The following is a 26305-nucleotide window of genomic DNA, read 5'->3' on the forward strand; positions in this document are numbered from 1 at the left end:
CATGCAGGGGCGCATGGTGGGGGTCTAAGCCGGATCCCAAACCCTAACTCTTAAGGTCCCAAGCCACACCAGTTCAGGGCCATACGCCTGACCCGCACACCAAAATGCTTAGCCCTAGATCTACCACGCTCTCGCTGTGGTCATGTGCGGCCCTTGCGGTCGTGCTGCTGTCGAGCTTTACAGTGCAAGCAATTTTGCCCCGGCCGGGCCTTGTTCGGCTCGGCAATGGCCTTTCGCGCAAACTTCAAAGGCCTTTCTCGTCAGTTGCAACGCATAGCCTCCGCAAGGACTTGCTGGCGCAGTGCAAACTGCAGTTGCGCAATGCCTCCCTCGACCATTTCTCGCGGGTGCGCAGCATTACCATTCGTGAGGAAGCTAGACCGTCTGGTTGACAAATAAATTGAGCATGTGTGCTCTACCTCGGGGATTTGCTGAGCCTCGCGAAACCCTCGCGCCTTGCCCTGCAGCCCGACCTCGCCTGTCCAAACCCCTTTTGGCGCTTGCTGCGCGCAGGTGCCGCCGGCCGGCGACGTCACCACCTTTCCGCAGCGCTACTTTGTGTGCGCCTCGCACTGGCAGCGCGAGAACCCGGACGGCACCCCCGGGTGCGTCCGTGCGTGCCCAGGATTTAACCGGGGTGGGAAGGATGGCTTCACGAGTGGGATAGCTGGTACCTTGCTTCAGCCGTTCCGACTCCCGAGACCTCCATGTGTCGTCAATAGGAGGGGTGGACTTTGAGGTATTAAGTGCCGGGGTGGTCCCAGCCTTCCAACGTAGCGTGTCCCCCGGGGGTGCGGGGTGGCTGGTCAACCACTTGGTCAACCCCATGTGAAGGGCGACTGATCGGCCGGGTAGGCGTGTGCCGCATGTACGACATGGCCTGTGTGCCATCGGCGTTGTGACACCCAGTCGACACGCAAAGACCCGCGTTCCAAGCTTTGGCACGCCCCTGCCCTTCGTGTGTGTGAAGTTGTGTTTTGTGCGTGTGTCTCACAGGCCCATCTTCTTCTATCTGGGCAATGAGGCAGACGTGACGCTGTGAGTACGGCACAGTGCTGCCCCGTGCTGGGCTGCTGGGTACGGACACTGTTAGTGCTAGCTGCAGCTGGTGTAGGGCCATGCGTGCTGCCCGTACACACATAGCCGCACAGGGTGTGTGCTTCACTCATCCGCTGTGTGCGTCACTACCGCACACACGCGCACAACCATGCATAACCGCACACACACACCCCACGCGCTCAACCCCCGCCGCAGCTACCTGAACAACACGGGTCTGATGTGGGAGTCGGCTGCCGACTTCGGAGCCATGCTGGTGTTCGCGGAGCACAGGTGCGCGGGGCGGGGCGGCTCGAGGGGGTGGGGTGGAGGGGGTTGTGTTTCGGGAGGAGGGGGGAGGTGCTTGCACCATCCCCCATGAACAACAAGAGTCATTACGGATGGGTAGCCGCCCTTCGCGATAAGGGGAGGCCGTTTGCACCATTAGCATTTGATACTAAGGACAAGAGCAGAGCAGAGGGGAGTGATGCGTGTTAGTTGGTGGTGCGTGCCGCTGGGGGCGCTTCACTAAGGGCGTGGCTTTGGCTACGACAGGAGCGGGTGGGCAGGCGTGGGGCGGACTGGGGCCTGTGTGTATGGCGGACGGCGTAAGACCGAGGGTTGGGTATGTGTGGACCGACGCTCCGTACAACCACACGCCACACGCCGCGCCGCACAGGTACTACGGCGAGAGTGTGCCGTACGGCAAGGCGGTCAAGAAGCACATGGGCTACCTGTCGGCGGAGCAGGTGGGCGGGGCGGGTGGGTGGGTGGGTGGGTGGGTGGGTGGGTGGGTGGGTGGGTGAGGGGGTGAGGGGGTGAGGGGGTGGGTGGGTGAGGGGGGTGAGGGTGGGGGGGTACACGCATTAAGTTTACGAAGTGAAGTGGGGGGGGGGGTAGGCGGGAGTGAGGCGCCCAGAGCCAGGGCAGGGGAAGGGGCGGGAGCGCAAGGCGGGGCGAGGCGAGGTTAGCCAGCAGGGCCGCCGCTACCGTCTCGAGCGGTGTGCCGGCTCTATTGCCGTTCCTTCCCTTGTGCTTTCTGACACGCACCCACACACCCACACACCCACACACACACACACACGCGCACACACACATACACACACGCAGGCTATGGCCGACTACGCCCAGCTGATCATGGAGCTGAAGGAGCAGTTCCAGCTGCCGCAGGGCACTGCAGTCATTGGTGAGGAGGGAGGCGGGAGGACATGAGGAAGAGAGGAGGGAGGGACGGCTGGGGTAGATTGCAAGGGGCGGGCAGGTGGCAGGGGCGGGGCGCAGGGCGGCGGCGGCGCGGAGGTAGGATTCCGGGTGCGTCGGCAGCTGGTTATGTCTGCGGCTTTCCTACGGCTTCAAGCAGCACGTGCGTGTCGTACACGCTTCCCCTCCCCCTTCAACCTCCCCCTCCCCATCTCCCGCCCACCCGCCCACCCAGGCTTCGGCGGCAGCTACGGCGGCATGCTGGCTGCCTGGATGCGGCTCAAGTACCCGCACGTGCTGGACGGCGCCATCGCGGCCTCCGCACCCATCTGGAACTTCCTGGGCGAGGTGAGTGTGTGCGGGGGGGGAGGTGGGGAGCGGCGTTGGGTGAGGTGATGGAGGGCGGTTGCAACGAGGGGGCATGGGAGCGCAATGAGTCCCAGGGGCAGCAGGGGCCTAGCTGGGGAGAGGCCTAAGGGTAGAGGGTCAACCCCGAAAACCGCCTCATAACACGGTAACTGCTGTTTCATGCTCTACTGCCACGCCTAGACACTTGCAAATTGCAACCCTCAATGCACACACGCTCACACCCCCCGCGCAGGTCCCGGCCTTTGACGCGGGCTCGTTCGCCAAGGGCGTCACCTACGACGCCTCAGAGCTAGCCGGCTCGGCGCCGGCGTGTGTGGACAATGTCAAAGCCACGTGGGATGTGATGGCCAGCTATGGAAACGATGATGCAGGTAGGGGTGGGGTGGGTGAGGTGGATGCGGTGGCTGACAAGGAGAAGACATGGGTGGAATGCGGGGTACGAGCTGCGGATTGGGTTATGGTTACAGGGTTACGGAGTGGGTACGGGGCGGCTGGCGCCTGCTGTCGTACCTGACCGGTGTGCTGTCCACCCAACCTGTGGACTCCCCAAATGCCCACACGAGGACTCCACAGCCGCTACACCCGCTATGCCGTTGCGCATGCACACGTTATGCGCAGTAGTGCTCTCTACGCTTGCCTATGTTGTTCATATGACATCCCCAAAACGTTTCTTGTGCCTACATCTCCTATACTTGCCTTGGACTGACTAAGGACACCACTGTCACGGTTCCTGTCCGCACCCTCGACAGCCCTGAGAACTTGACGGTCACCATGGGCAGCAGTAGCCGTGTGCAGCTGCTAGGGGTTCTCGAGTACAGCTCCATCTCCTCGAGGGGCGATAGCTCGAGATGCTGACAGACCCGGGTCATAAAGAGCTTGGCAGTTGACTTGCTATCCATTTGCTTGTCACTGCCCATGGTGACCGTCAAGTTCTCAGGGCTGTCGAGGGTGCGGACAGGAACCGTGACAGTGGTGTCACACACACACACACACACACACACACACACACACACACACACACACACACACACACACACACACACGTTTTCCTTGTGCTCTTTAACACACACACACCTCAACCCCCCAATGTGGTAACGACTTCGTCTGCAGTCTTCAGTGCATCCTGTACCGCTTTTTCAAACATCCTTGCAACCCCCCCTAACGCAAATTCCTCACCTCACCCACGCACCCTGCCCCTCATCTCATCCCATCCCCGCCCCTTACCCCCACTTCCTTAACTAGTCATGAATGTAACCCCCCACCCCCCACCCCAGGCCGCAAGTTCCTGGCTGGCGGCCTGCGGCTGTGTCCGGACGTGTCGCTCAAGAGCTCGGGGGACGTGCAGTACCTGAGGGCCTGGCTGGGCGCGGCCTGGGACTACATGGTGGGGGCTCCGGGGCGGGGCATGGGGGCGTGGGGGGGGGGGGGCGGACTGGGGGGGGGGGGGTTGTAGATACCAGCTCAAACTAAACCGAACCCAATGCAAAAGAGCGAGGAGGAGAGCGTTGGGGTGGAGGCGCTAGGTGTTTTGGGGTGGAGGTGGGGATTTGAGCGTTCCATGTGAGGAACACGAGAGGGATGGGCTGGGTTTGACCGTTCCCCTGCAGAGGACGCACGGCGCACCTGGGTACCGTCTCCGGTGGACTGTCATCGGGCTGGAAAAGCCCGCCAACCCGCCAACCCCCTAACGCGTCTGCTGTGATACTGTTCCTGGCTACGCCTTTACTTCTTAAATAATCATGAATGTAAACCCCCAACCCCTCCTCCGCCCGTTCCCCCTATCCAGGCCATGGGCAACTTCCCCTACCCCTCCTCCTACATCACCAACGGCCACGGCCAGCTGCCCGCCTTCCCCGTGCGCGCCGCCTGCGAGCCCCTGGCGGGCGGCGACGACTGGGTGGACGCAGACCTGCTGGACGGTGCGTGTGTGGGGGGGGGATGGCGGAGCGAGCGAGCGAGCGAGGCAGAGCGAGGCAGCCGCCGATGGCCGAATGGCATGATGGCTTGATGGCTCATACCTAGTGCCGATGTCGCTTTCCTTCCTTACCGCTTACGGCTTCTTCCCCCCTCTCGCTGCTCGTGCACACACCGCAGCTATGGCCGCGGCTGTGGGGGTGTTCTACAACCACACCGGCGACCTGGAGTGCTTCGACCCCTTCGCCGGCACAGACCCCGACAGGTGCGGGGGCCGGCGGCGCAATCCGGATAGATTCTTGGGCCGAGTGCGTGCGAGGCCACTGCTTTGGCCCATGTTTGTTGTCATGCTGCTATCCTTTCTGGATATTCCCCTGTCAATAAGAACCTGCATGTGCGCGTGTACGGTGACTCGACCCCCAGCGACCACGACGCCAATTGGTGGGACTACCAGTGGTGCGCTGAGATGCTCATGCCGTTCTCCAAGGACGGCGGTGAGGAGGGGGAAGAGGAAGAGGGGTGGGACCATGGGATTGGTGGGTTGTGAGGCAACCATGGAAACCCTCGATGCCTGTTGGGCCCCCCTCCCCCTCCCCCGCTGCTATAGTACTGTTCCTGGGTACGCCTTCACTTCTTGAATAATCATGAATGTGACCACACACATACACACACATACACATATCCGCACACAGACTCGGACATGTTCTGGCCCGAGCCCTTCGACCTGGCCGCCTCCGTGGCGGCGTGCCAGGACAGCTGGGGCGTCACGCCCCGCCCCCTGTGGGCCACAACGCAGGTGGGACGGAGCGGGTGGGGCGGCAGCACGGGGCGGGGGGGGGGGCAGGATGGGACGTATGGAGCAGACATCGCCCGCAGCGGACGCCGCAACAGGTTGCAGACAGCAGCTTTCGCCAACGCACATATGTCCACCCACTCACCTCACACCGACATTACTTGTTATCACACACACACACACACACACACACACACACACACACACACACACACGCACCGATCTGTCTACCTGCAGTGGGGCGGCCGCCGCATCACGGCCGGCTCCAACATTGTGTTCAGCAACGGCCTGTTGGACCCGTGGCACGGTGAGGGGGGCGGGGGCGGGGGCTGGGAGGGGGGAGGGGCAATGCACCCAGTGCCCTTCGCACCAGCTAGCGGTATGCGTTCGTGTGTGTGGCCGCTGCGTTGCCGTGACCGTGGCCGTGGTAGAAGCGGGGAATGGGGGGGGATGGGGCCTGCGCTTGCCCCTGTGCCTGGACTGCAATGGCAGCTGGCACGTGTTGTGACACACGTACCACACCATCTGCTTCCTCCCTCGCACTCCCTCGCCCTCGGCCACCCACACCCACACACACACACACACACACGCAGGCGGCGGTGTGCTGGAGGACGTGTCCGACTCCATGCCGGCCGTCATCATCCCCGAGGGAGCCCACCACCTGGACCTCATGTAAGGCCGCGGCAGCAGCCGCCGTCGCGCTGTTTGCGATCTAGCTAGTTTGCTCCGCACTTGCTGGACGGTGCCCCGAGTGGCCTAGCAGCTCAGTCCCAGCTCAGGCGTACCTTCTGGCTATCTAGGCTCTTGGGCTGGCGCTAGGAAGCCCGCCACGCCTGCCCTGTCACCCTGCTGCCACCCTGCATGTAGCCCTGGCGCCCACCCACGCACCCACCCGCCAACCACAACACACACACACACGCACACGTGCCCGCAGGTTCTCCCACCCCGACGACCCGCTGTCTGTCATTGAGGTGCGCAAGTTCCAGCGCGACTCGATCCGCGATTGGATCCAGCAGGCGGCGCAGCAGAACCCCTCCAATCCATCTGGATCCAGCGTCAAGCGCGGGCAGGCGGCGGGATCCGGCGGCGCCGCCAGTGGCGGTGGCGGCTTCCGTCAGAGGGCCGCAACGGCGGCGGCGGCGGCGGCTGGCGGTGTGCGGGACTCACACCGCCAAGTCCACGGCGGCATTCAGCGCCCGCACCGCCTGCAGCTGGACCCGCGGCAGCACGTGTCTGGTGACATGGCGGCGGCGGCGGCGGCGATTCAGGCGGGTGCGAATGGGGTTGCGGTGGATGGGTGTGGCGGTGGCGGCGGCTGCCCTATGCATCGAGCCTGGTGTACGGTGCGGGGCTGGGCGGCGGCGGCCTGGCGGCGGGTGTGGGCGCCGGCGGCGGCGGCGGCTGGGGTTCAGGGGCAGCAGGCGGCGGCGGGAGCAGGAGCACACGTTAGCCGGCGGCTGGGTTAGGGCCGCAGTGCAGCGGTAGTGGCGTGTGGGTAGGCCCAGGGTGGAGGAGGGCATGTCAAGATGTGGGGGGATGTTACGGCATGGAGGAGGACATTATGCGCGCGCCTAGTGTGGAACCGCCGCACCCGCACATGAACACGCGCAGTCAACACGGACGAGCGCCTGTGTTTGGTCGGTGCTGCACGTTTATGCATTGTCGGGATTCTGTAAGCCTGGTGCGCAACGATTGTCATAATGGCATAGCACGGCCGGTACGTGCCACAGCCAAGGGTTCCCCTGGTCACAGCTGCTGTTGTGCCAGCCCGGCACAGAGACTGACAGCAACACATCTCGGCTCACAGCTGCCCACGGCATGGCAAGCATCCCTGCATCCTCCGCTGCCCGCCAAACCCGCCCGATGGCCGCCCGCCACGACCGCACAACGCCCCACTGGCCACTGCCCACGCACTGTAGTAGCACAGCGGCGGTGCTGCTCGCAGCGCCACACGCGCGGGCTGCCGACGGCCGGCTCCATCCCACCCCACCCAGCGGGCCAAAATCCCGAATCCTAAATCTTGCGATGTGACAAAGGGTGGAGAATCTGAGCCGGCTGAGCACGCAGACGTCGCAGACACTGCATGCCAGGGTCCCACCCGATCTCAAACAAATTAAGGCAAGACTTTTTACGCAGTACCCGCTTGACGCGCCTGCTGGGTGCCTGCAGATTTCAATGCCTGCAAGCACGGGCTGCCAGGTCTGCATGTCCTGCGTCCTCTCTAGCCTTTATGTATCGCGGAGCGTCCTCCTCCTCCTCGACCTCCTCCTGCAACCCACGATCCCGACTCCAATGCCGCTCAGCGTCACTCGCTCTCAGCAAGCCCACTGCCTCTCCCCACGCCTCTCCGCGAAGCCCTCAAACACTCTCCACAATACCACACCAACACAAGCCATCATCCCGCCTTCCCACCCCCACGCCTCACGCCGCCGCGCCGCCGCCGCGCCCCGCCGCCGCGCCGCTCCCGCCCCAGCCCGCGCCGCCGCCACTCCCCGCCCCAGCCGCCGCCTCGCCCGCCTCCCCTGCTGCCGCCCCCGCCGCCGGCGCCGCCCGCCCTGCCCGCAGCATGAGGCTGTTGGAGACCACCGCCACGGAGCTGAAGGCCATCATGCCGGCGGCGGCGGAGGGGTTGAGCGCCACACCCAGGCTGGGCAGCAGCGCGCCTGTAGGGCATCGGCGTGTGATTGTGTTTGTGATTGTGTGTGTGTGTGTGTGTGTGTGTGATTGTGATTGTGTGTTTGTGTTACGCGAGCGCCGGGGACATGTTCCCCAGGTGCGTTGGGAGCGTCGGCAGGGATTGCTGGGCGGTGATGGGGCGGGTTCAATACGTGTGTGTGTGTGTGTGTGTGTGTGCGTGTGTGTGCGTGTGTGTGTCCGTGTGTGTGTATGTGTGTGCGTATATGCGGCAGGAGAGCACCAGGGCAAACTGTTGACACCTATAACGTCTGTGTGCGTGCGTGTGTGCGGGTGTCGGCGGTGCGGCAAGCACCACGCCATAAACACCCCTCCCCATCCCTCCCTCCCCCCAAGGTCCCTTCCTCCCCTCCCCCCCTCCCCCCCTCCTTCCCTCCCCTCCCTCCCTTCCTCCCCCTCCCTCCCCCCTCCCTCCCTCCGCCGCACCTGCCGCCAGCGGTATGCCCACCACGTTGTAGCCCAGCGCCCACACCAGGTTCTGCCGGATCTTGGCCAGGCAGGCGCCGCCCAGCTCCAGCGCCTCCAGCAGCTGACCCAGCCGGTCGCCCATGAGCACCAGGCCCGAGGCCTCGCCCGCGGCGTCCAGGCCGCCCTGGAGAGGAGGGGGTGAGGGGGTGAGGGGGTGAGGGGTTGAGGGGGTGAGGGGGATTACATTCGTGATTAGTTAAGATGTGAAGGCGTAGCCAGGTACAGTAGTATAGCAGTCACGTTGTGGGGGGTGAGGGTGAGGTGGAGGTGGAGTTCGCGGTGTGGGAGGGGGTGGGGGAGGGGGAGGTGGAGTTACATGCATGGTTGGTTGAGATGAAGCGAAGTTGTAGACAGCAGGCGCGTCAGGGTGAGGGGAAGGGGGAGGGGTGGGGTGGGGAGAGGTGTGGTAGAGGTGCGGGGAGGTGGGGGATGGGGTGGGGAGGGGTTACATTCATAATTATTCAGGAGTGAAGATGTGGCCGCGGATGGCGGTGAGGGTGGTGGTGGCGGTATGAGATGTCGATAATGATGTTGCGTGCTACTCTGCATGAGGATTCGAGTACATGCCCGACCCAGCCCGATCCTCCCCCCCTGTACCGGTCCCCACCGCCCCCTCACCTTGAGCGCCACGCCCACATCCGCCGCCGCCAGTGCCGGCGCGTCGTTCACGCCGTCGCCCACCATGGCCACCGTCCGACCCGCCGCCTGCAGCGCCCGCACCCGCTCCAGCTTGTCAGCCGGCGTCAGGCCGCCCGCCGCCGCCGCCGCCGGCACGCCCGCCGCCGCCGCCACCACCGCCACCGTGGCCGGGTCGTCGCCCGACATGATGTGGACCTGGGGATGCAGGTAGGCAAGGTATGACAAATGGTGCAGCAAAAGGTGTAGCCAGAGTGTCGTTGGTATGTGTCTGCATCATGTGACATGCGCAGTGCGTATCGCGCAGGGGCCGTGGCCCTTGTGCCCACAGCACGCCATGTCACCCTGTCCGCGCCACACCCTCCCTCTCCCACGCCCTTCCCCCTGCCCATGCCCCGACCGGCTAACCCCCCACCCATCCACACACGCACACGTTCCCCAACACATACGCACCCACTCCCCCGCACCTCCGCCACCACCCACGCAACGCACCTGCTTGCCCGCCGCCTTCAGTGCCGCCACCGTGGCCGCCGCATCCGGCCGCAGCGTGTCACGCAGCCAAATGCGCCCCACCAGCCCCTGACCCTCCACCGCCACCCACACACTGCTGGCGCCAGCCACCGACGCATCCGCCGGAGGCGCCGTCATTGCCACGTCAGCGGCGGCGCCGGCGGCGCCGGCGCCGGCGGCGCCGCCAGTGACCGCCTCCAGCGCCCACTCCCGCCGCCCGACTGCGACCCAGACGCCGTCGACGCGGGCCTTCACGCCGCGGCCGGCGACGGTGGCGGCGGCCTCCGCCGCCGGCGGCGCCGCCAGGCCGCGCCGCCGCGCCTCCGCCAGCACGGCGTCTGCCAGTGGGTGGCGGGTGGCGGCCTCCACCGCCGCCGCCAGCGTCAGGACCGCCTGCTCCCTGCCGCCGCCGCCGCCGCCGCCGTCAGCCGATGACGACGAGTAGTCAGCCTGGGTTGCGGTCTGTATCCCCAGCACGCGCAGCTTGCCTGACATTGCAGACATTGGCAGCGACACCAACATCTTTCTTTATTAGCAGCCAAAGAGAGGGAATTCTCCAAGTGCGGGCGGCGCTGTTGCGGCGTCATATTCATGCCTTGACCCTTGCGCTCCCAGCCCTGCTCCCTCCACACCTCCTCAACCCCTCCCTCTGCCCCTCTTCCCTCTGGCCCTCCTCCCTCTTGCCCTCCTCCCTCTGCCCCTCCTCCCTCTGGCCCTCCTGCCCTCGTCCTGCTCACCCTCCGTGAGTGTGCCTGTCTTGTCCAGCACCACCGTGTCCACCGCCGCCAGCCGCTCCAGCACGTCACCGCCACGGAACTGCAATGAGAGGGAGGGGCGGGTGGGTGGGTTGCAAGGATGTTTGGAACAGCGGTACAGGATGCACTGAAGGGTGTGTGGGTGGGGTCGGGTGGGGGCAAGAACACGTCCGGCTGACCCCCCCCCCCCGCTCAACCACCACTCACCGCCATCCCACCACCACCACCACCACCACCACCATTCCTCTCAACCCGCCCCTCCCTCTCACCCCTCCCACCCCTCCCCCTCCCACCCCTCCCACTCCCCCTCCTCCCCCTCCACCCACCAGCAGCCCCCTCCTGGCGCCCAGGCTGCTGGCCACCAGCACCGCCGTGGGTGTGGCCAAGCCCAGGGCGCAGGGGCAAGCCACCACCAACACGTCCACAGCCAGCCGCAGCGCCAGCAGCAGCGGCGTGGAGGACACCTCGTCGTAATCCAGGCCGCCGCCGCCGCCGCCGCCCCAGGCACCCGCGCCTGCGTTGACATGCATACAAACATGTGAAGGCACGCAAAAGACACTGCTAATTCTCGGTTGGAGCTTCCAGCTTGGCAACTCAACATTAGCTTTCAGCGTCGTACGTACCAAAATAAATGGCGCCTGGCGAAGAGCAATCCCCCAACGGGACGCCGGCATTCCAGCCACTTACTTGCTGTTGGATCCATTCATTCCGTCTGGTCATAGATGGCCACCCCGCACCCCGCACCCCACGCCCGCACCCTGTCCCCTATCCCCCCACCCCGACCCACTGTCCCACCATGGCTGTGGTAGCTCGCCTCCAGCTCCGCCCAGCTGCCCACGCCGTCCAGCACGTGCGGCCACAGCGCCGCCCCCGCGCCCAGCCAGAACAGGAAGGTGGCGGCGGCGGCGGCCATGACGCCCAGGCAGAAGCGGCCCGCCACGGCGTCCGCCAGCCGCTGCACCGGCGCCTCGCGGGCCTGCGCGTCCGACACCAGGCGGGCAATGCCTGCGCATGCGTGTGTACATGCATGGGGTGCGTGGGGTGCGTGGGAGCAGGTGAGCAAATGGTAAGAGACAAAGGTGGACAGGGAGTCGCCGTACAGCAAGCAGTGAAAGGAAAAGTGGAAAGGCCCCCCTGCGCTCCAACCCCTGTCTCCCCCAACAACCCCTCCCTCCCACACGCCCAAACGCATCGCCCCACCCCCACCCCCGCAACAGAGCACACGCAGAGCACCCCTCTCGCCCCCCTTGGTTTTGGTTTAGTTTGGGCTGGTACTTACAAACCCCCCGCCCCGCCCCGCCGCACCTGCCACGGTGGAGGCCGCGCCGGTGGCTGTGGCCCTCAGCGTCATCGCGCCCTCGTACACCACCGTGCCGCCCGTCAGCCGGCTGCCCGGCGCCTTGGCCACCAGCGCGCTCTCGCCGCTCAGCAGCGACTCGTCCGCCGCCGCCTCGCCCTCCAGCACCTCGCCGTCCACAGGCACCTTCTCGCCTGGGGGGTGGTGGTTGTTGGGTGAATGTGTGTGGAGGTTGTGGTGTGTGTGTGCGTGTATGTGTGTAGGGTGTAGGAAATAAAGTGGCGTGGTCTAGCCACTCACACTCAGATCTCCTCCGTCTCGCCTGATGGGTACTGCCGGTACAAGCTCACACACACACACACAAACACACACACGTACACGTGTTCACACTCGCCCGCCGCCCCTCACCCGGCAGCACGCGCAGGATGTCGCCGGCGCGCACACTGCTGGTGGGCACCACCGCGTACTCCACCGCAGCCGCCGCCGGGGCTGTAGCAGTAGCAGCACCACTGGCGGCAGTAGCGGCAGTAGCGGCAGTAGCGGCAGGGGCTGCTGCGGGCGCCTTGCCCGGCACGGCCCCGGGGTCCAGCACCAGGCGCGCCGAGGCGGGGATGAGGCGGGCCAGGGACTGCAGGTCGGAGGCGGCCTGGACCTGTGTGTGTGTGTGTGTGTGTGTGTGTGTGTGTGTGTGTGTGTGTGTGTGTGTGTGTGTGTTGGGGGGGGGAGGTTGCACGGATTGGTACAGAAAGTTGTAGCGAGGTAGACAGCATGGGAGGGGGCGCATCTGTGTGCGCAGGCGCGTGTGTATGTGTGTGTGTGTGTGTATGGAAAGGAGAACGCAAGCAAGAACACAGGCCGAAAGACAGTCAGATGGGGCACGCCCGTCAGTCCATGGGGTTCTCGGTCGCTCATCGCTTCCCTCTCCCCCTGCCCCTCCCCCTCCCTGCTCCCACCTTGGCCCGGGCCTCCAGCGCCCTGCCCAGCAGCACAAAGGCCAGCAGCATCACCGGCTCCTCCAGGAAGGTCGCGTCGCCAGCCAGGGCGCCCAGGGCGGCGGCGCCTGATCCGGAACACAGGGAAGGAGGGGCTTACACTCATGACTAGTTAAGGAAGTGGTAGACGGTAGGCCAGCTTGCGGAACATCAAGCGAGGGGCGGGAGGGGAGGAAGGTGGGGGTGCAGGCATGAGTAGAGGATGGCAGAGGACTTGCAAGCTTCTAGGGCTTACGGGGGCGAAGGGGGCACAGGTCCAAGCAAGCCTCCCTGTCTCCGCTTCCCCTCGCTCTGCATTCCCCTCCCTGAACAACCCCCCCCCCCTCTCTCTCCCTTACACTCTGCCTCCCTCTCTCTCTCCCTGTCCCTCTCGTTCCCTTCCGCTGCAACTCACCCGGTCCGCTGATGAGCCCCGCCGACGCCGCCGCGCCCGCCAGCCCCACCCCGAAGCTGGCGGCGCTGCCCAGCCCCACCAGGCTGTTCATGTTGGGGTTGCCGGCAGCCAGTGCGCGGAAGCCGTCCACCAGCAGCCTGGTGAGGAGGGGAGGGAGTTGGGGAGGAGGAGGGAGGAGGAAGGGGTTGCGTTGTCGACCAGGGAAGAGACGTGGAGCCAGGCACAGCGGGTAGCACAGCAAGTCGCGGCGAGTGGAGGGATGGCAGTTCATGCCAATCCCAACCTAACCGAAACCAAGAAAGGGGTGTGAGCGGGTGTGTGCGCAGTACGGCGATGTCAGCGTTCACCCGAGGCCCCGACCCCGCCCGCCCCCTCACCTGCGCCCGGGCCCCAGCAGCGCGAACGCGCCCAGTGCGCCGCTGACCCTCGGGTCGCTGAGCGCCGTGAGCAGCGGCGCGTGCGCCAGCTGGTGGTAGCCGGCGGCGTGTAGCAGGTGGCCGGCGTGGTGGGTGCAGCAGGCGGCCACCAGCAGCCAGGCAACACCCAGGTCCCACACACTGCGCCGGGCCTCGTCCTGGGGGGGGGGGGCGGTGTGGTGGGTGTGCGTGTGGCGGGAGGTGTGTGGCAGGCGTGTGGTAGGCGTGGGTGGGCGCCTTGGATCCGTTCTTGGTTTGGGTTTTGGAGGTGTTTTGTAGGTTGGTTGGGGAGCTGGCTTCGGCAGTACCGCCAGGCCCCGTATGCAACAGGAGACACGAATACACAACGAGGTACGCCCCCACCCACCCCACACCGCCACCCGCCCGACAACCCCACCCAAAAGCACGACCGCATACACCTGCCCGCACCTGACGCTTCTTGTCCGCGGCCGCCGCCGCCGCCACTGCGTCCTCGGCGCCGGCGCCGCCCGCCGCCCGCAGGCGCATGGGGAAGCCGCGCTGGCTGATGAAGGCGGCGAGCTTAGGAGCCAGCGCCTCGGGGTCGCCGCTGCGGGGCGCCGCATTAAGTACGTAATCAGTGAGTCAATAACAATCATTGACGCCCCGTACACTCGACTTCAAACATGATGTGTGCGGCGTCAGGTGTGAGAGTGCACATGTCGCAGGTGCAAGGTGTACGGCTTGCGCAGAGATGCGCATGAGAGGCGCACGCGCATGAGCATGAACGCCGTGGCAGTTCCATCGCCGCCGCATAACTGCCCTCGCCGCCGCCAAACTGCCCCCAACCCGCCACCATCTCCACCCACGTACCCATCCACCCACCCCACCCCACCCTCCTTGCGCCGCGCCCTCACCGCACTTGCACCGCCGCCGTTTCCGTCATGAGGTTGACGGCGGCGGAGGCCACCTCGGGCCGCGTCAGCAGCATGCGCTTCACGGCGGCGGAGCAGGCGCCGCACTTCATGTCGCCGACCTGAGGCGGAGGGGAGGAACGCGGGTTGCAGGAGGGGATTTAACAAAGATGGCACAGAGAAGTGCGGGAGGGAGGGAGGTCCGGGCATGAAAGACGGAGGGAGTAGACTGTAAGTGCAAAGGGGACGAGGCTTGACTAGTTGGGCGACGGAGGTATAAAAATGGCGCCCCGCTGACGCAACCAGAGGACACAGCCAAACCCACACGCACCTCGAACAGGACGGTGTGCGTGGCCTCAGGGGCCGCTTCCGCTTCCGCCGCCGCCGTCTCTGTTGATAAATTTGAAACGTGATGTTATCACAGAAGCTTTCGTTAATTTTGGCGTGTCATCGCTGTGGGTGACTAGCCCTTGACACAAGGGAAGCCACTGGCAGCCCCGTTTTGGATGAAGCGCAAGGTTTCAGAGCGGCAAGATTAAAGAGAGCCCCAGCCCCAGCCCCATGAGCCGCATGAGCCGCCCCCGGGGGCCAGCGGCTGCACGCCCCACGTCGGCTTCAGGCGGCGGGGCGACCGCGCCGCGTCAACCCCTCCTGCTCCTCCTGCTCCTCTTCCTCCACCACCACCTCCTCCTCCTCTTCCCCTTTTCGCTGGGCTCGGGGACGTAACCCCCCGCCCCGCCCTCCACCTCCTCCATGGCGCCGCCACCGGGGCATGTGTCAGATAAGCAGCGCCCACCCACCCGCGCTTGCCGTTGCCCCAGGCATTGCCGTGGCCCCAGGCATTGTCGTGCAGTGTTCTGTGCAAGCGCGTTGCCCGCCGATGCGGTGGGTATGCGCCCGCCGGTTGCTGTGGTCAACGCGCGTGCACAGCCCTCCCCCCTCCCCCCCCCCCATCCCCCAATCCGGTAACTATGGAAGGTCCCCAGCCACCCAGTCTGCGGTCTTATCAATGCTGCAATTCCGCGGTTAACGCTCACCCGTCTTGGTTGCCTCAGTCGCAGCCGCGCGCGCCACAGTCAAAGATGGCCGCGCCAGCATCGGGAGCGGCAGCGGCCCCAGCCCACCACTGCTGCAGCGGCCGGGCCTGAGCGCCGGCTGCATCCACGCTACACGGCCCTGCGCCTGCACCAGCGCTGCGTGAGGGATGTGGACACCCTCGCTGGATCTAGTAGACGTGGCAGACGTGCATGTCGCAGCTGCAGCTCGCAGCGACAGGCCGGCCCGCTGCCGATGGCCGCTGGCGGAGATGGCGTCGGCAAACCAGCGGGCCGCTGACACGCAGGTGCGCGCTGCCAGCGCTCGGGCGCCGAGCGGGCCCAGCATGTTTGCACTAGAGGATGTAGCAGCCCCGTTCAGATTCAGCGTTGGCGTCGCGGTGCGGACGCACCGTGCTTGCATTTGTGTTACGCTGGGCAGCGAGATTCTATATGCACTGAAGTACTGCTATCTTCACGTAAGTCTTTTACGGCATGCGTGCCGCACTCGGTACTCGGTACTAGGCCCGGGCAGCTGTGAAGCTGTGACACTTCTCAGTTCTCGCGCCACCCCGAGCCACAACGACCGTCCCCTAAATCTAGAATGCTTCCAAGCGACGAATAAAATTGCAGGTTTAAAGATCGGTTCCACGACACCGGTTGAGCGATGCATGCATCATTCCAAAGCTTTTCCCTGTTGGAAGCCCCCCAGCGGAACGGCTAAAGGGCAAATGAACACCAGCTTGCATGTAATGAACGTATCTTCGAGCGTGTGCTAACTCACAGCGCGAGTCAGAACTGAACAGTGAACTGCGGAAACTGGATTTTCAAGCATGGCAGCTTGAATATTTTTGCTTCATATCTGACAAGGAATGCGAAATCATCTGAATATATGAAGCTGAGCTGGAAACGTAAGAATCGGCTTTTTCTGCCCGCTTGGCCGGTTGCGGGCCTCTTTCAGCGATGCGTACCTATGAAATGTTGAATTAGCATGGGCTGGCTGGAGCCGCTGGGCTGCTGCTTTGGGCAAGGCCCGCCCAGCAAGGTCAGAGACAGTGATGTGGTCTCTGCCACCGCGGCTGACCAGCGTAACCTCGCGGGTCGCGCAAGCAGCAACGTTCGTGCCGACGGCGAGGCTGGTGTGCGGAGCGGGGGGAAGGGTTCATCGCCGGGTGCGCTCTTGCCGACCGCGGCGGAAGTCTGTACTGTGCAGGCGGAGCCGGTGCCGCCTGGCAGTGGGCATGCAGGGCTGACACCGGGGACAGCTACGGACGCGGGGCGGCAGCAACAGCAGGACGCACCGCCACAGCCCCAGGCCGCGGCGGCCAGCGCGTTTCCACCTGACGCCGCGGGCCGAGATGGCATCGACGCTGCGGCAGCGGCCGGCACGGCGCAGCTGGGCACCGCCCCCACCCCCGGCCCCGCCCCGGCCCAACAGCAGCAACAGCGGCCAACGCAACATGAGCAGCACGACCAGCTATCACAGCGAAGTGGCGACAGCGCCCTGGCCGCCCTGTCAGCAACAGCCCACCTCGCCGGCACAGCCGCCACGGCGGCGCCCGCCAACGGCAGCGGCGGCCGGCCCAGCCACGCCAGCGGCAGCGGCCACATGCTCCACCCCGACCCCGACCGCGGCCACGCCTCGCCCCAACCCCGCACACTGCTCTCGCCGCTGCCCGCCGCCGGCAGCGGCGGCGGCGCAGCCGCCGCGGGCGCGTACGACGGGGGTGGTGGCGGCGGCGGCGGTGACGCGGACGGCGGCGGCGCCGCCAGCGCCAGCGGCCCGCCAGGTTCGTTCGGCTTCTCCTCCGCCATGTCTCCCTCCACGCTGGCCTCCATGGTGGACGCCGCGGCGCTGGCGGTGGCGACAGTGGCGGCCGTCAGCCCCATGCCCTCCCGCAGCTTCACCGCGCACCTGTACCAGCACGGCGCAGGGCAGCCGGGGCCCGCCGGAGGCGGCGGCGGTGGAGCCGCCGCGCCCGGCTATTCCGGGCAGTACGGCATGTCGGGCGCCGCTGGCGGCGGCGGCAACAGCATGTCGGGCCACGGGTACCTGTCCACCAGTGGCGCCGTCAGTCGGCCGCAGTCGGCACTGCTGCCGCCGGGCTCGGCGGGGCCGGGCACGGCGGGAGGTGCGGGCGCGCAGCCGCCGTTCCTGGGCGGCAACCGGCGGACCTCGCTGACGATATTGGCGGCGCTGGCGGCGGCGTCCCTGCCCACCGACCTGCCTGCACAGGTGCGGGGCTGTGGGGCGTAGCCGCCCATGGAAGACGGATTGAGTATTGGGGCACATATCGTGGGCGCATATGCTGTGCTGGGGTTGGGCGTTGGTGGTTGAGGCTTGGAGTGTGGGGCTGGTGGGAAGTTGGGGGTCAGCATGAGCGGGGCAGTGTAGTTAGAGTGGGTCAGGGAAGATGGTGTGCACGGGAGTGTGCATGGGGGTTTGTTCGGCAGGCAAACAACGTGGGTGGGTGGGTGGTCAGGCATGGGGGGTGGCGGAAGGTTGCGGCGGCGGAGCTCCTGTGTGGCCCCTTCCTTCACTGTGCCGCTGTGCAACACCGCCTGCAGGCACTTCTGGACAACAACAGCAGCACTGTGTCCATTTCCTCGGATGACGGCAACGACGACGACGGCCTGCCGTCGCCCTCAGAGCTGACGTCAGCATCGGGAGCCGCCGTCGCCGCCGGAGTGCTGCTGCAGCGCCGCGGCACCGCAGGCGCAGGCAGCCTGGCAGGAGCAGTAGCGGCAGCAGGAGCAGGAGGAGGAGGCGGAGGAGGGGGAGCGAGAGGAGGCAGGGGAGGAGGAAGCGGCAAGGGCGGGGGCGAGCGGACGGGCGGCGGCGGGGCGCGGCAGTCGCAGCGGCACAATGCGGAGGAGGCTGCTTTCATCCGGGGTACTCTGGCGGCACTCAAGCAGGTGAGGGCGCGGAGGGGCGGTGGGGCTGGGAGGCGGTGCCGGGGGCGGTTTGCCGTGGGAACGACACTTGCAAGGGACAGCGGCAGGGGCTTGGGGCACGTTCACCAACTTCCACTGCCACGTAGCACCTCCCTCCAACACCCGCCCACAACTGACTCAAATACGGAAATGCTCCATGACTTGATGGCAGGCCACGCTGGCGGGCTTCGAGGACTCCAACGCGGCCGAGGTGCTGCCGGGCCTGCCGCGAATGCGCTCCAAACACAACAGCCTGCGCAGCGTTCTAACAGCTGGCGGCGGCGGCACAAGCAGCGTGGCAGCCGCAGGCGGCGGCCACGGTGGCCCTGGCGGCGGCGGCGGCGGCACTGGCGGCGGCGCGACGGCTGTCGGCGCCGCCAATGCCCTCAGTGGCAGCGTGCTAGCCGGCGGCGCGGCTGGGGCGGCGGCGGGCGGCAGCGGCGGCGGTCTTGGCAGTCAGGGCAGTTCCGTGCAGGGCGGCTGGCGGCTGGAGATGCATCCCAATGTGCATGAAGCCAACCTGGCGGCGATCTTTGGCGCCGGCGGCGTCTTTGGTGCTGGCGGCGGCTTGAGCGGCGGCGGGAGCGTCTTGAGCACTGGCGGCCTGGCGTCGCCGATGAGTGGCGGCTGGCTGATGCCGTCAGCCCTTGGGGGAGGCGGCGGCGGTAGCGGCGTCAGCAGTGCAGGCGGCGCGCATTCGGCGCGGCAGCTGCCCATCCCGTTGCACACCAACGACGGCGCCGCCAATGCCGGTGGCGGCGGCTTGCTCCAAGTCCGCAGTGGCCGGGTCAGCGGCAGCGGTGCCGCCGCTGCGGGCGCCGCCGGCATGCCGGCGCCGCCAGGCGCTGCGAGGGGCGGTGAGCTCTCTCGTGGAGCCGCTAACGCCGTGTCAGCAGCTGCTTATGCTCACGGCGCACGGCCGGCGGCGGTGGGGGCGCTGATAGACAACGGCACGCGCTATGTGTCTGTGTCGGCAGGGCCTGCAGTGGGGCGGGTTGCCAGTCGGCTTCGCGTGCTGCAGGCCGGCCCGGCCCTGGGGTTGATGTCAGCAAGAGCGACGTCCGGTGGAGCGGTGATGCCAGCGGCGTCGCCGTCAGCGGCAGCGGGAAGGGGTGGCGGCGCTGTCGTCTGGCCGGGACGTAGTCTGCGTGCGTCGTCAACGCAGTCGGTTGCCACTGTGGGCTCCTCAGGGAGCGGCGCTTATGGACAGGCGGCAGCGGCTGCAGCACGAGCACAGCCCAAGCTGCGCTCGCAATCGTTGGTGCCGGATCCGGCTGGTGGCCCTGCTGGGGGTCCCGCCGCGGGGCAGCAGTCCAGCTATGCGGACATGCTGGAGAGCACATTCTCCCGCGCCCTGGCGGAACAGCAAGTGCTCAGGCAGCAGCAGCAGATGCAGCAGCAGCAACCGGTGCTGCTACAGCCGACGGTTGGCGCGCCACTAGCGCCGCTGGTGCCGCCGCCGCTACCACTGGCGCCGCCTGTGACCGCGCCGGCACGGCAGCTGTCCATCCCGCTCCCGCACCCGGCGGCGGCCTCTCCCCCGCTGTCGCACGCCCGCCGCAGCCCCCCGGCTGCTGCCGCCGCCTCCATGGGTGCGGCACTGGCGGCGCCGCCGACGCCGACGGAGACGGCGTCGCACGGCGCCCCGGGCACACAGAGCAGCGGCCTGCAGCAGCTGCGCCAGCAGACCTCCATCGGCGGCAACAGCGGCAACAGCAGCGGCGCTGCCGCCGCCGCGGCGGCGGTGGCGCTGAGCAGCGAGACGGTGTGCAGCGGCACGGACGCGACCGCCGGCGCCTGGTCGGCGGGCGGGCACAGCTTCAGTTCCACGTACACCGCCTTCTCCGCGCTTCTGCATCTGAATCCAAATGCGGGGCAGCACTCGCAGCAGCACCCGCGGCTTCCGCGCCTGTCGGCAGGGGCGCTGTCGCCGCCACAGGTGCCGCCAGGCACCAACGTAAGCGCCAGTGCAGGCGCAGGCGCGGCTGCCGCGGGTGTTCGGGCGGGTACCGGGCCAGGGCCAGGCGACGAGCCCGCTACGTCGTTCACTCCGACAACCGCGCGTTTTGCCGCCGACTCCCCGACCATGGCGTCGGCCGCCGCCGCTGCACCCGCCGCGGCGGTCGCGATGGGTCGCGGCAGCAGCACCACTGACGGCACTGCCAGTCCCACGAGCAGCCTGTCGCCCATGGTCGTGACGCTCATGGCGGACCCGCTGCTGCCCGCCGCCGGCACGGCGCCGGTTGGCGCCGCCAGCGGTGGCGGTGGCGCCGCCGGAGGTGGCGGCGGCGGCACCGCCGCCGGCCCTAGTTCTATGGAGTCGATCTCGGTCCGCGCCGCCGGCAGCAGCAGCGGCGGCGGTGCGGTCACGGGCAGCGACGGCAGCCGCGTGCTGTCGTCATTCCACGGCCTTCCGCCGCTCTCCGTCGCGGCGGCGGCGGCCGCCGCCGCCGCCAGTGCGACGGAGAGCACCAGCTTCGGCTCCGCCGCCGGCGGCGGTGGTGCCTCCAGCGATGACCTGGCGGTGCCGGCTCCGTTGGCGCTGCCGGCGGCGGCGACGGCGGCGGAGGCGGACGTGGCGGCGTTGGCGCAGCGGCTGGGCGCGGAGCAGAAGCGCGCGCTGGCGCAGCTGGTTAAGGAAAAGTGGTCGCCCTTCAGCTTCCCGCTGGCCGGCGCCGGTAGCGGTGGCGGTGGCGGTGGCGGCGGCGGCGGCGGCGAGCCGCTTGCGGTTCAGGGCCCGGCGCCGCCTGGCGCGCTGAGCTCTGTAACGGCGGCGGCGCCGTCGCTGGGCCTTACGTTCAGCCACGGCTCCGGAAGCGCGAGCGCCCACGCGAGCCAAGGCGCGCATATCGGCGGCGGCGGCGGCGGCGGAAGTAGCGGCGTCCAAGGGAGCGGCGGCGCCAACGGGAGTGGTGGCGGCGGCCTGGGGCTGGGACTGGGGCACACAGTGGCGGCGGCGCATCATGGCCACCTGCCGGTGGGCTTCGGAAGTGCCATGCTAGGCTTCGGCAGTACCGTCATGGGTCGGGCCAGCAGCAACGGCATGGTTATGGGCGGCGGCGGCGGCGGCGGCGGCCGGGATGGCGGCAGCAGCGGCGTTATGGTGGGCATCAGCATCGGGGGCGGCGGCGGCACCGCCAGTGAGAATCTGTGGGGCGCGCACGGTGGCGGCGCGCCGCCACACGGCATGCGGCTGGCGGCGCCGCCGGGAGCCGACAGCGGCGGCGGCGGCGCCAGCACGCCGTCCCTAGGGTCGGCTGCTGGCGGCCTCGCCGGTGGCTTGCCGCGCTCCGGCTTGGGCCTAGGCGGCTCGATGCTGGTGTCCCAGGGGTCGGGACCGCGCCCCGTGGCGGTGCTGGCGGCGGCGGCGGCGGCGGGCGCGCCGTCCGGTGCCAGCTCTGCAACGCAGGGCCTTGCCACGCCAGGGAGCGCCGGCAGCCGCGGCGGCGGCAGCGGCTCGGGTGCAGACCGGGGCGCTGGCGGCGGCGGCGGCGGCGGCGGGTTGCGAGCGCTGGACGTGGCGGCTGTGTGTGTGCCTAGCAGCGTGGCGGCGGAGGGCACGGCGCTGGCCTCGCCGCAGGACACTGCCGGCAACGCACAGCGGGTGGGGCAACCGCAATTGCAGCAACAGGAGGAGGCGCAGGCGCACGAGCACTTAGCGGCGCCCCAACCCCGCCTGCCGCCAACGCCGTTCTCCCCGTTCGCCTCGCCGTTCGGCCCCGTCGCAGCTGGGCCGGGTCCCGCCGCCGGCACAGCTTCAGCTTCAGCTTCAGCTTCAGGCCCTGCTCCTGCCATCGCCACCACTGCCAGCCTGCCCGTCTCGCCTTTCTTCGCCCTCGCAGAGGCTGCCGCCGCCGCCTCTGCCGCCGCCGCAACCGCCGCCGCCGCGGCCGCAACCGTCGCCGTCGCGGCCCACACACCCGAGGCCCCCTCCAGCCCTGGCAACGCCACAGCGTACCGCGCGCGCTCGCCGGGGGCGGCCGTGGCCGAAGCCCCGGATCCAGAAATCCTGGATCCGGGGGTGACCCTGGATCCATTGATGGACAGCGGCATTGGACCGGGATCTCGGCTGGTTCCGGAGCTCAAGGGCGCAGACCTGCAGTACGTCAAATCGCTGGTGGATCGCAAATGGTCCCCCTTCTTTGAGCTCTCAGCCGCCCTGGGTCCGCCGCTGCTGGCGCCGGTGCCGCACCCCAGCCCGCACAAGGGGCCCATCAGGCCCGGCTCCGGAAGCGCTGGCATGGCATTGTTCGCCGGCGGCGGTGCTGGCAGTGGGGCACCCAGCGGCACCGGCAGTGGCGCGCTCTACTGCTCCCCCGGCCTCATGCCCACCTCAGCCGCGGCAGTGCCGGCGTCCACGAATGGCGGCGGCGGCCTGGTCAACGTCTTTGGCGGCGCCTGGTCCGGCGCCCTCCCCTCCGACCGCTCCTCTCAGCCGCACCCCGGCCTTTCGGATGAAGATCTTTGGGCAGTACACGGCGGCAGCGGCGGCTACGGCGGCGGGGATGAGGCATTCGAGGTGCCGCCGGCGGATGGGCCGTCCATGCAGCCCATCACGCCACCGTTCCCTGCCTCCGGCGCGGCGTTCCGGCTGCTGATAGCGACGCTGACGGGCTCTAACGCGCCGTCGCCGCGCGGCTCACTGCCGCAGGCGCCGCATTTCGATGAAGGCGGTGGGCTGTTGCAAAGCACCGGCAGTTCGGGCGGCCTGCGGCCAGAAGAGCAGCTGTGGACGTGGGAGCAGCCGCTGGAAATGGCAGCTGTGGCGGAGCCGGCGACGCAGTCCGCCGCGGCGGCGACAGGTGCTGCGTCGGCGGCGCCGCGGCCGGCAACGGGGTCGCATCCAGCGGCAGCGACGGCTGCGGCGGCAGCGGTTACCACGGAGGTAACGGAGCCGGCGGCGGCGCCAGATCATCTTGCGGCGTTTGGCGCAACGGCCACAGCAGCAGCCGCAAACCCGTTCGCGGTCGTGGCGGCCGCGGCAGCAGGCAGCGGCACCGCTGTCGGCGTCAATAGCCTGCGTCAATAGCCTGCTCTCGGCGGCGGCTACGGCACCACCGTCAGCAGTGGCGCTAGCGTGGGCCTGGGTTCCACTGGCACCGGAGGTGCTCCCTTGCTGCGCGTGGGAGGTGATGTCGGCAGCGATAGCCTGGTGCTCGCATTCGCGGCTGCAGGCGCTCCGGGCATTGTTGGCAGCAGCGGCGGCGGCGGCGGTGCCGGTCCAGCGGTGGTGGCGGCGGCTTTCCCGCTATCCCTGAGGAGCCCATAAACCTGGCTTCCCTGTCAGAGGGTGTGTTTGTTTCCTGGCATTCGCCTGGCGGTTTGTGAATCACTGCAGCGGTGGCGGCGGCAGCAGCGGTGTGGGAGTGGCCGCGCCGTCGGCGCCGGTAGCAGCGGCGTATAGCGGCCTCGGCGGCGCCGCAGGCAGCGGCAGCACCAGCAGCGGGATCAGCGTCGCTGTCAGTGTGGGGCACAACACGGGTCCATGCACGGGTCCAAGCGGCGGCGGCGGCGGCGGCGGCGGCGGCGGCGGAGCTTCTGGAGCTGCGGCCGGTGGCGGTGGCGGCGCCGCTGCAAGCCACGCGGCCCGCTGGTGGGTGGGTGACAGCGATGGTGCGGCGGAGTCGGAGGAGGTGGTCTTGGCCAGGCACGTGCGTTGAGTGGCGGCGGCGGCGCTGGCGGGGGCGGCGGTTGCGGCGCTGCCTGACGCGTCGCCGCTGAGCCTCACGCTGTTGCGGCCGGCGCCGCCGCCTTGATAGAGCCGGGCTGTAGCAATGCACCGCCTTCGAGGCGGGCTGTAGCAATGCATGCGCAAGCAGTGACGGGGGCTTAAGTGGGAGACAAGGCGGGGGGCACAAGTGGGGGACAAGGCGGGGGGCACAGGGGGGAGCCGAATGGTGCTTGCGCGCAGGACTGAGCACATAGGCAGTGCAACTTGCATTAAACCCGAGGGGTTGCATGTGCGAGTGCGTGTCTGTTCGTTATCGCGTGTATTAATCTATTAAGAATTTGAGTTGGGTGGGTGGCGATGGGTTCCATGACTCATGACTGGCGGAAGGTCGTGATACGTTTGTATGCGGCGGTTTGTGAGTCCGCTTGCATGGCGGGGCACTGCACGGCGGCTGCTGTTGTAACGGAGGGACGCTGCCGCCTTGCCGGTTGGGAGCACCTGTATTGCGAAAGGGGCGCACAACCGGCTTTGTATCCTCTGGAATCGAGTTGGCTTGTTGATTCGCCTGCGTCAATCAGCTGATTTCTGGGCATGCTGACTGTTCCGTTGACGTGTGCAACCGCAACCTTGCAGCGTCGGGCAACCGTGCTTTCATATTGCTTTGCATCGAGCAGTTGGGCGGCTATCCCCTATGAAACTGGTGAACACCACAACCCAATGCGGGTGGGCGCGGCATGCCTTGTGATTGGGGTGGGCATTGAAGGATGCGTGCTCGGCGACCTTTCTGAATTTTGCCAGGCAATGAATGCCCCGCAAACTGTCAGCCGTTGTACTAGTCACTTTCCATACTGACCGAGATTAGGTTACGGAGGGAAGCACGCGGAAAGGAGCAATCTGGTGTGTGGGCATTCAACTTCTTGGGCCAAAGAGCAGTTCGATTAATTTGGAGATATGGTCACGCAGTATGTCGCTATGCTAGCACACCGGCTGGTTCACACGGGGCCAGTTTGTGTACTGTGTTGGATTGTTGTGCAGGCGCTTCTGCGCCTGCATGCGTGTTTGTGAGTGCATGCACAGTGGGGCTTCTTCCGTCAACGGGATTGCGGTGTCACCCCTGCATGAGCATGTGTATGTTTGACATGTGGGGGGGGGGCGCAAATTCGTTATGTGGGGCTGACGTGGGGAAACGAGCACAGTGTACGTGTGTGGGGTGTGTGCTGTGCTGTGCAAGTGCAACTGTACAAATGCATGGAATCAACTGCAAACAGACGGAGCGCGACATACAACGCTGACCAGTCCTAACTGGTCGTGTCGCAATAGGCTGTATCGCGTGCGTGCATGGTCCACAGGCCGAAGCCAAAGTACGGCGTTGAGACCGGTGCGGGTTGTACGGAGCAGGAGCATATCGCTGTAAATATTCACGAATAATATTACCGTATGTTGCGGCGAGGGAACAATCTGAGTGTGATAGCACAGAGGCTGGTGTGGGACAGCTGACGCACCAGGCGTGGGTGTCCGTACGTGGCATGTGGTTGGTGAAGGGGGCTGAATAAACACTGGAGGGAGGTGGTTGCACAGCTGCAGGCCAGGTGGGTATGGCACGGACATGTGTGGAGCAGGATAAGAGCGTGGGCGTTCGAGCCCTGCTCGTGGAGTCATGGCCCGTAGCACACTGTCGCGTGTGGTGGCCTGGGCCCCAAGGACGTGTGTGTGCGGGGCGCCGACACGTGACTGGATGCACCGAGCGCAGCAGCGGAGCCCAGTGCTGCGGCTGCTGGTGTCATGGTTATGGTGGTGGTGTGCAAAGCAGCCTAAAGCAGTGACCTGTTCATAATCGGGACGGGCTTTTGCGTGGGTGATGGGCCTCGCAGCAACGGAGAAAACCTGCAACCCCCGGCTTGGCTGCGGCCAAGGCTGCAGCAGGCAAGGAGTGGAACACGCACGTCCTGTGCACGTGCACGGTACATGTGGCAGGATGTGGCAGTGGTAACAGTCGCACAAGGAGTGGGCACCGGTGGGGAAGGTGCATACGGCAGCTTTCAGCGCGCGTGTCCTGCGGTCGAATGAGTCGGGTGCAATCGGACAGGTAAGGGGCAGGTTGGCGTAGCCACCATAGCTGAGTCCCGAGAAACAAGTTACGCCCAGCCCAGGCGCCAATGAAACATGGAAATACGTCGCCCCCGCGCCAGCGATTACCCGTCCCTGTTACCAGTGCCACGGCCCAGTGCTGCTGGGAAGGTTGATGACCCTGAACTGAGCGCCCGTGCCCTGCGGCCGGATGTTGATCATGTGGCGCTGCGCATTGTGCGGCCGGCAGGAAT

The 26305-nt window shown here is 67.0% G+C and overlaps 3 protein-coding genes across 3 annotated transcripts; 2 read left to right on the forward strand and 1 right to left on the reverse strand.

The window, feature by feature from the left end:
- The first annotated feature begins 62 nt into the window (after positions 1-62).
- CHLRE_10g422150v5 (uncharacterized protein) lies at positions 63-6999 on the forward strand. The gene is made up of 16 exons (XM_043066493.1): positions 63-347; positions 514-605; positions 997-1038; positions 1255-1329; positions 1715-1784; positions 2146-2221; positions 2471-2583; positions 2837-2975; positions 3879-3988; positions 4391-4523; positions 4699-4783; positions 4942-5012; positions 5211-5314; positions 5549-5618; positions 5905-5983; positions 6246-6999. Exons 1-16 carry the CDS (start codon positions 105-107, stop codon positions 6775-6777), a joined length of 2034 nt encoding a protein of 677 aa, XP_042919890.1. The 5' UTR covers positions 63-104; the 3' UTR covers positions 6778-6999.
- A 7-nt stretch (positions 7000-7006) lies between these two features.
- CHLRE_10g422201v5 (uncharacterized protein) lies at positions 7007-15982 on the reverse strand. The gene is made up of 16 exons (XM_043066494.1): positions 15383-15982; positions 14677-14735; positions 14349-14467; positions 13903-14041; positions 13435-13631; positions 13058-13194; positions 12625-12731; positions 12080-12323; positions 11680-11865; positions 11170-11379; positions 10701-10888; positions 10357-10435; positions 9602-10107; positions 9092-9307; positions 8432-8597; positions 7007-7974 (listed from the first exon to the last, which is right to left on the reverse strand). The coding sequence occupies exons 1-16, from the start codon at positions 15726-15728 to the stop codon at positions 7733-7735; spliced, it is 3141 nt and encodes a 1046-aa protein (XP_042919891.1). The 5' UTR covers positions 15729-15982; the 3' UTR covers positions 7007-7732.
- Positions 15983-16102: 120 nt separating this feature from the next.
- Positions 16103-25988, forward strand: CHLRE_10g422250v5 (uncharacterized protein). Its single transcript, XM_043066495.1, has 3 exons — positions 16103-17615; positions 17948-18295; positions 18486-25988. The coding sequence occupies exons 1-3, from the start codon at positions 16371-16373 to the stop codon at positions 23340-23342; spliced, it is 6450 nt and encodes a 2149-aa protein (XP_042919892.1). The 5' UTR covers positions 16103-16370; the 3' UTR covers positions 23343-25988.
- The last annotated feature ends 317 nt before the right edge of the window (positions 25989-26305 follow it).

Source organism: Chlamydomonas reinhardtii, chromosome 10 (assembly GCF_000002595.2).
Source record: "Chlamydomonas reinhardtii strain CC-503 cw92 mt+ chromosome 10, whole genome shotgun sequence".
NCBI classification, from domain to species: Eukaryota; Viridiplantae; Chlorophyta; class Chlorophyceae; order Chlamydomonadales; family Chlamydomonadaceae; genus Chlamydomonas; species Chlamydomonas reinhardtii.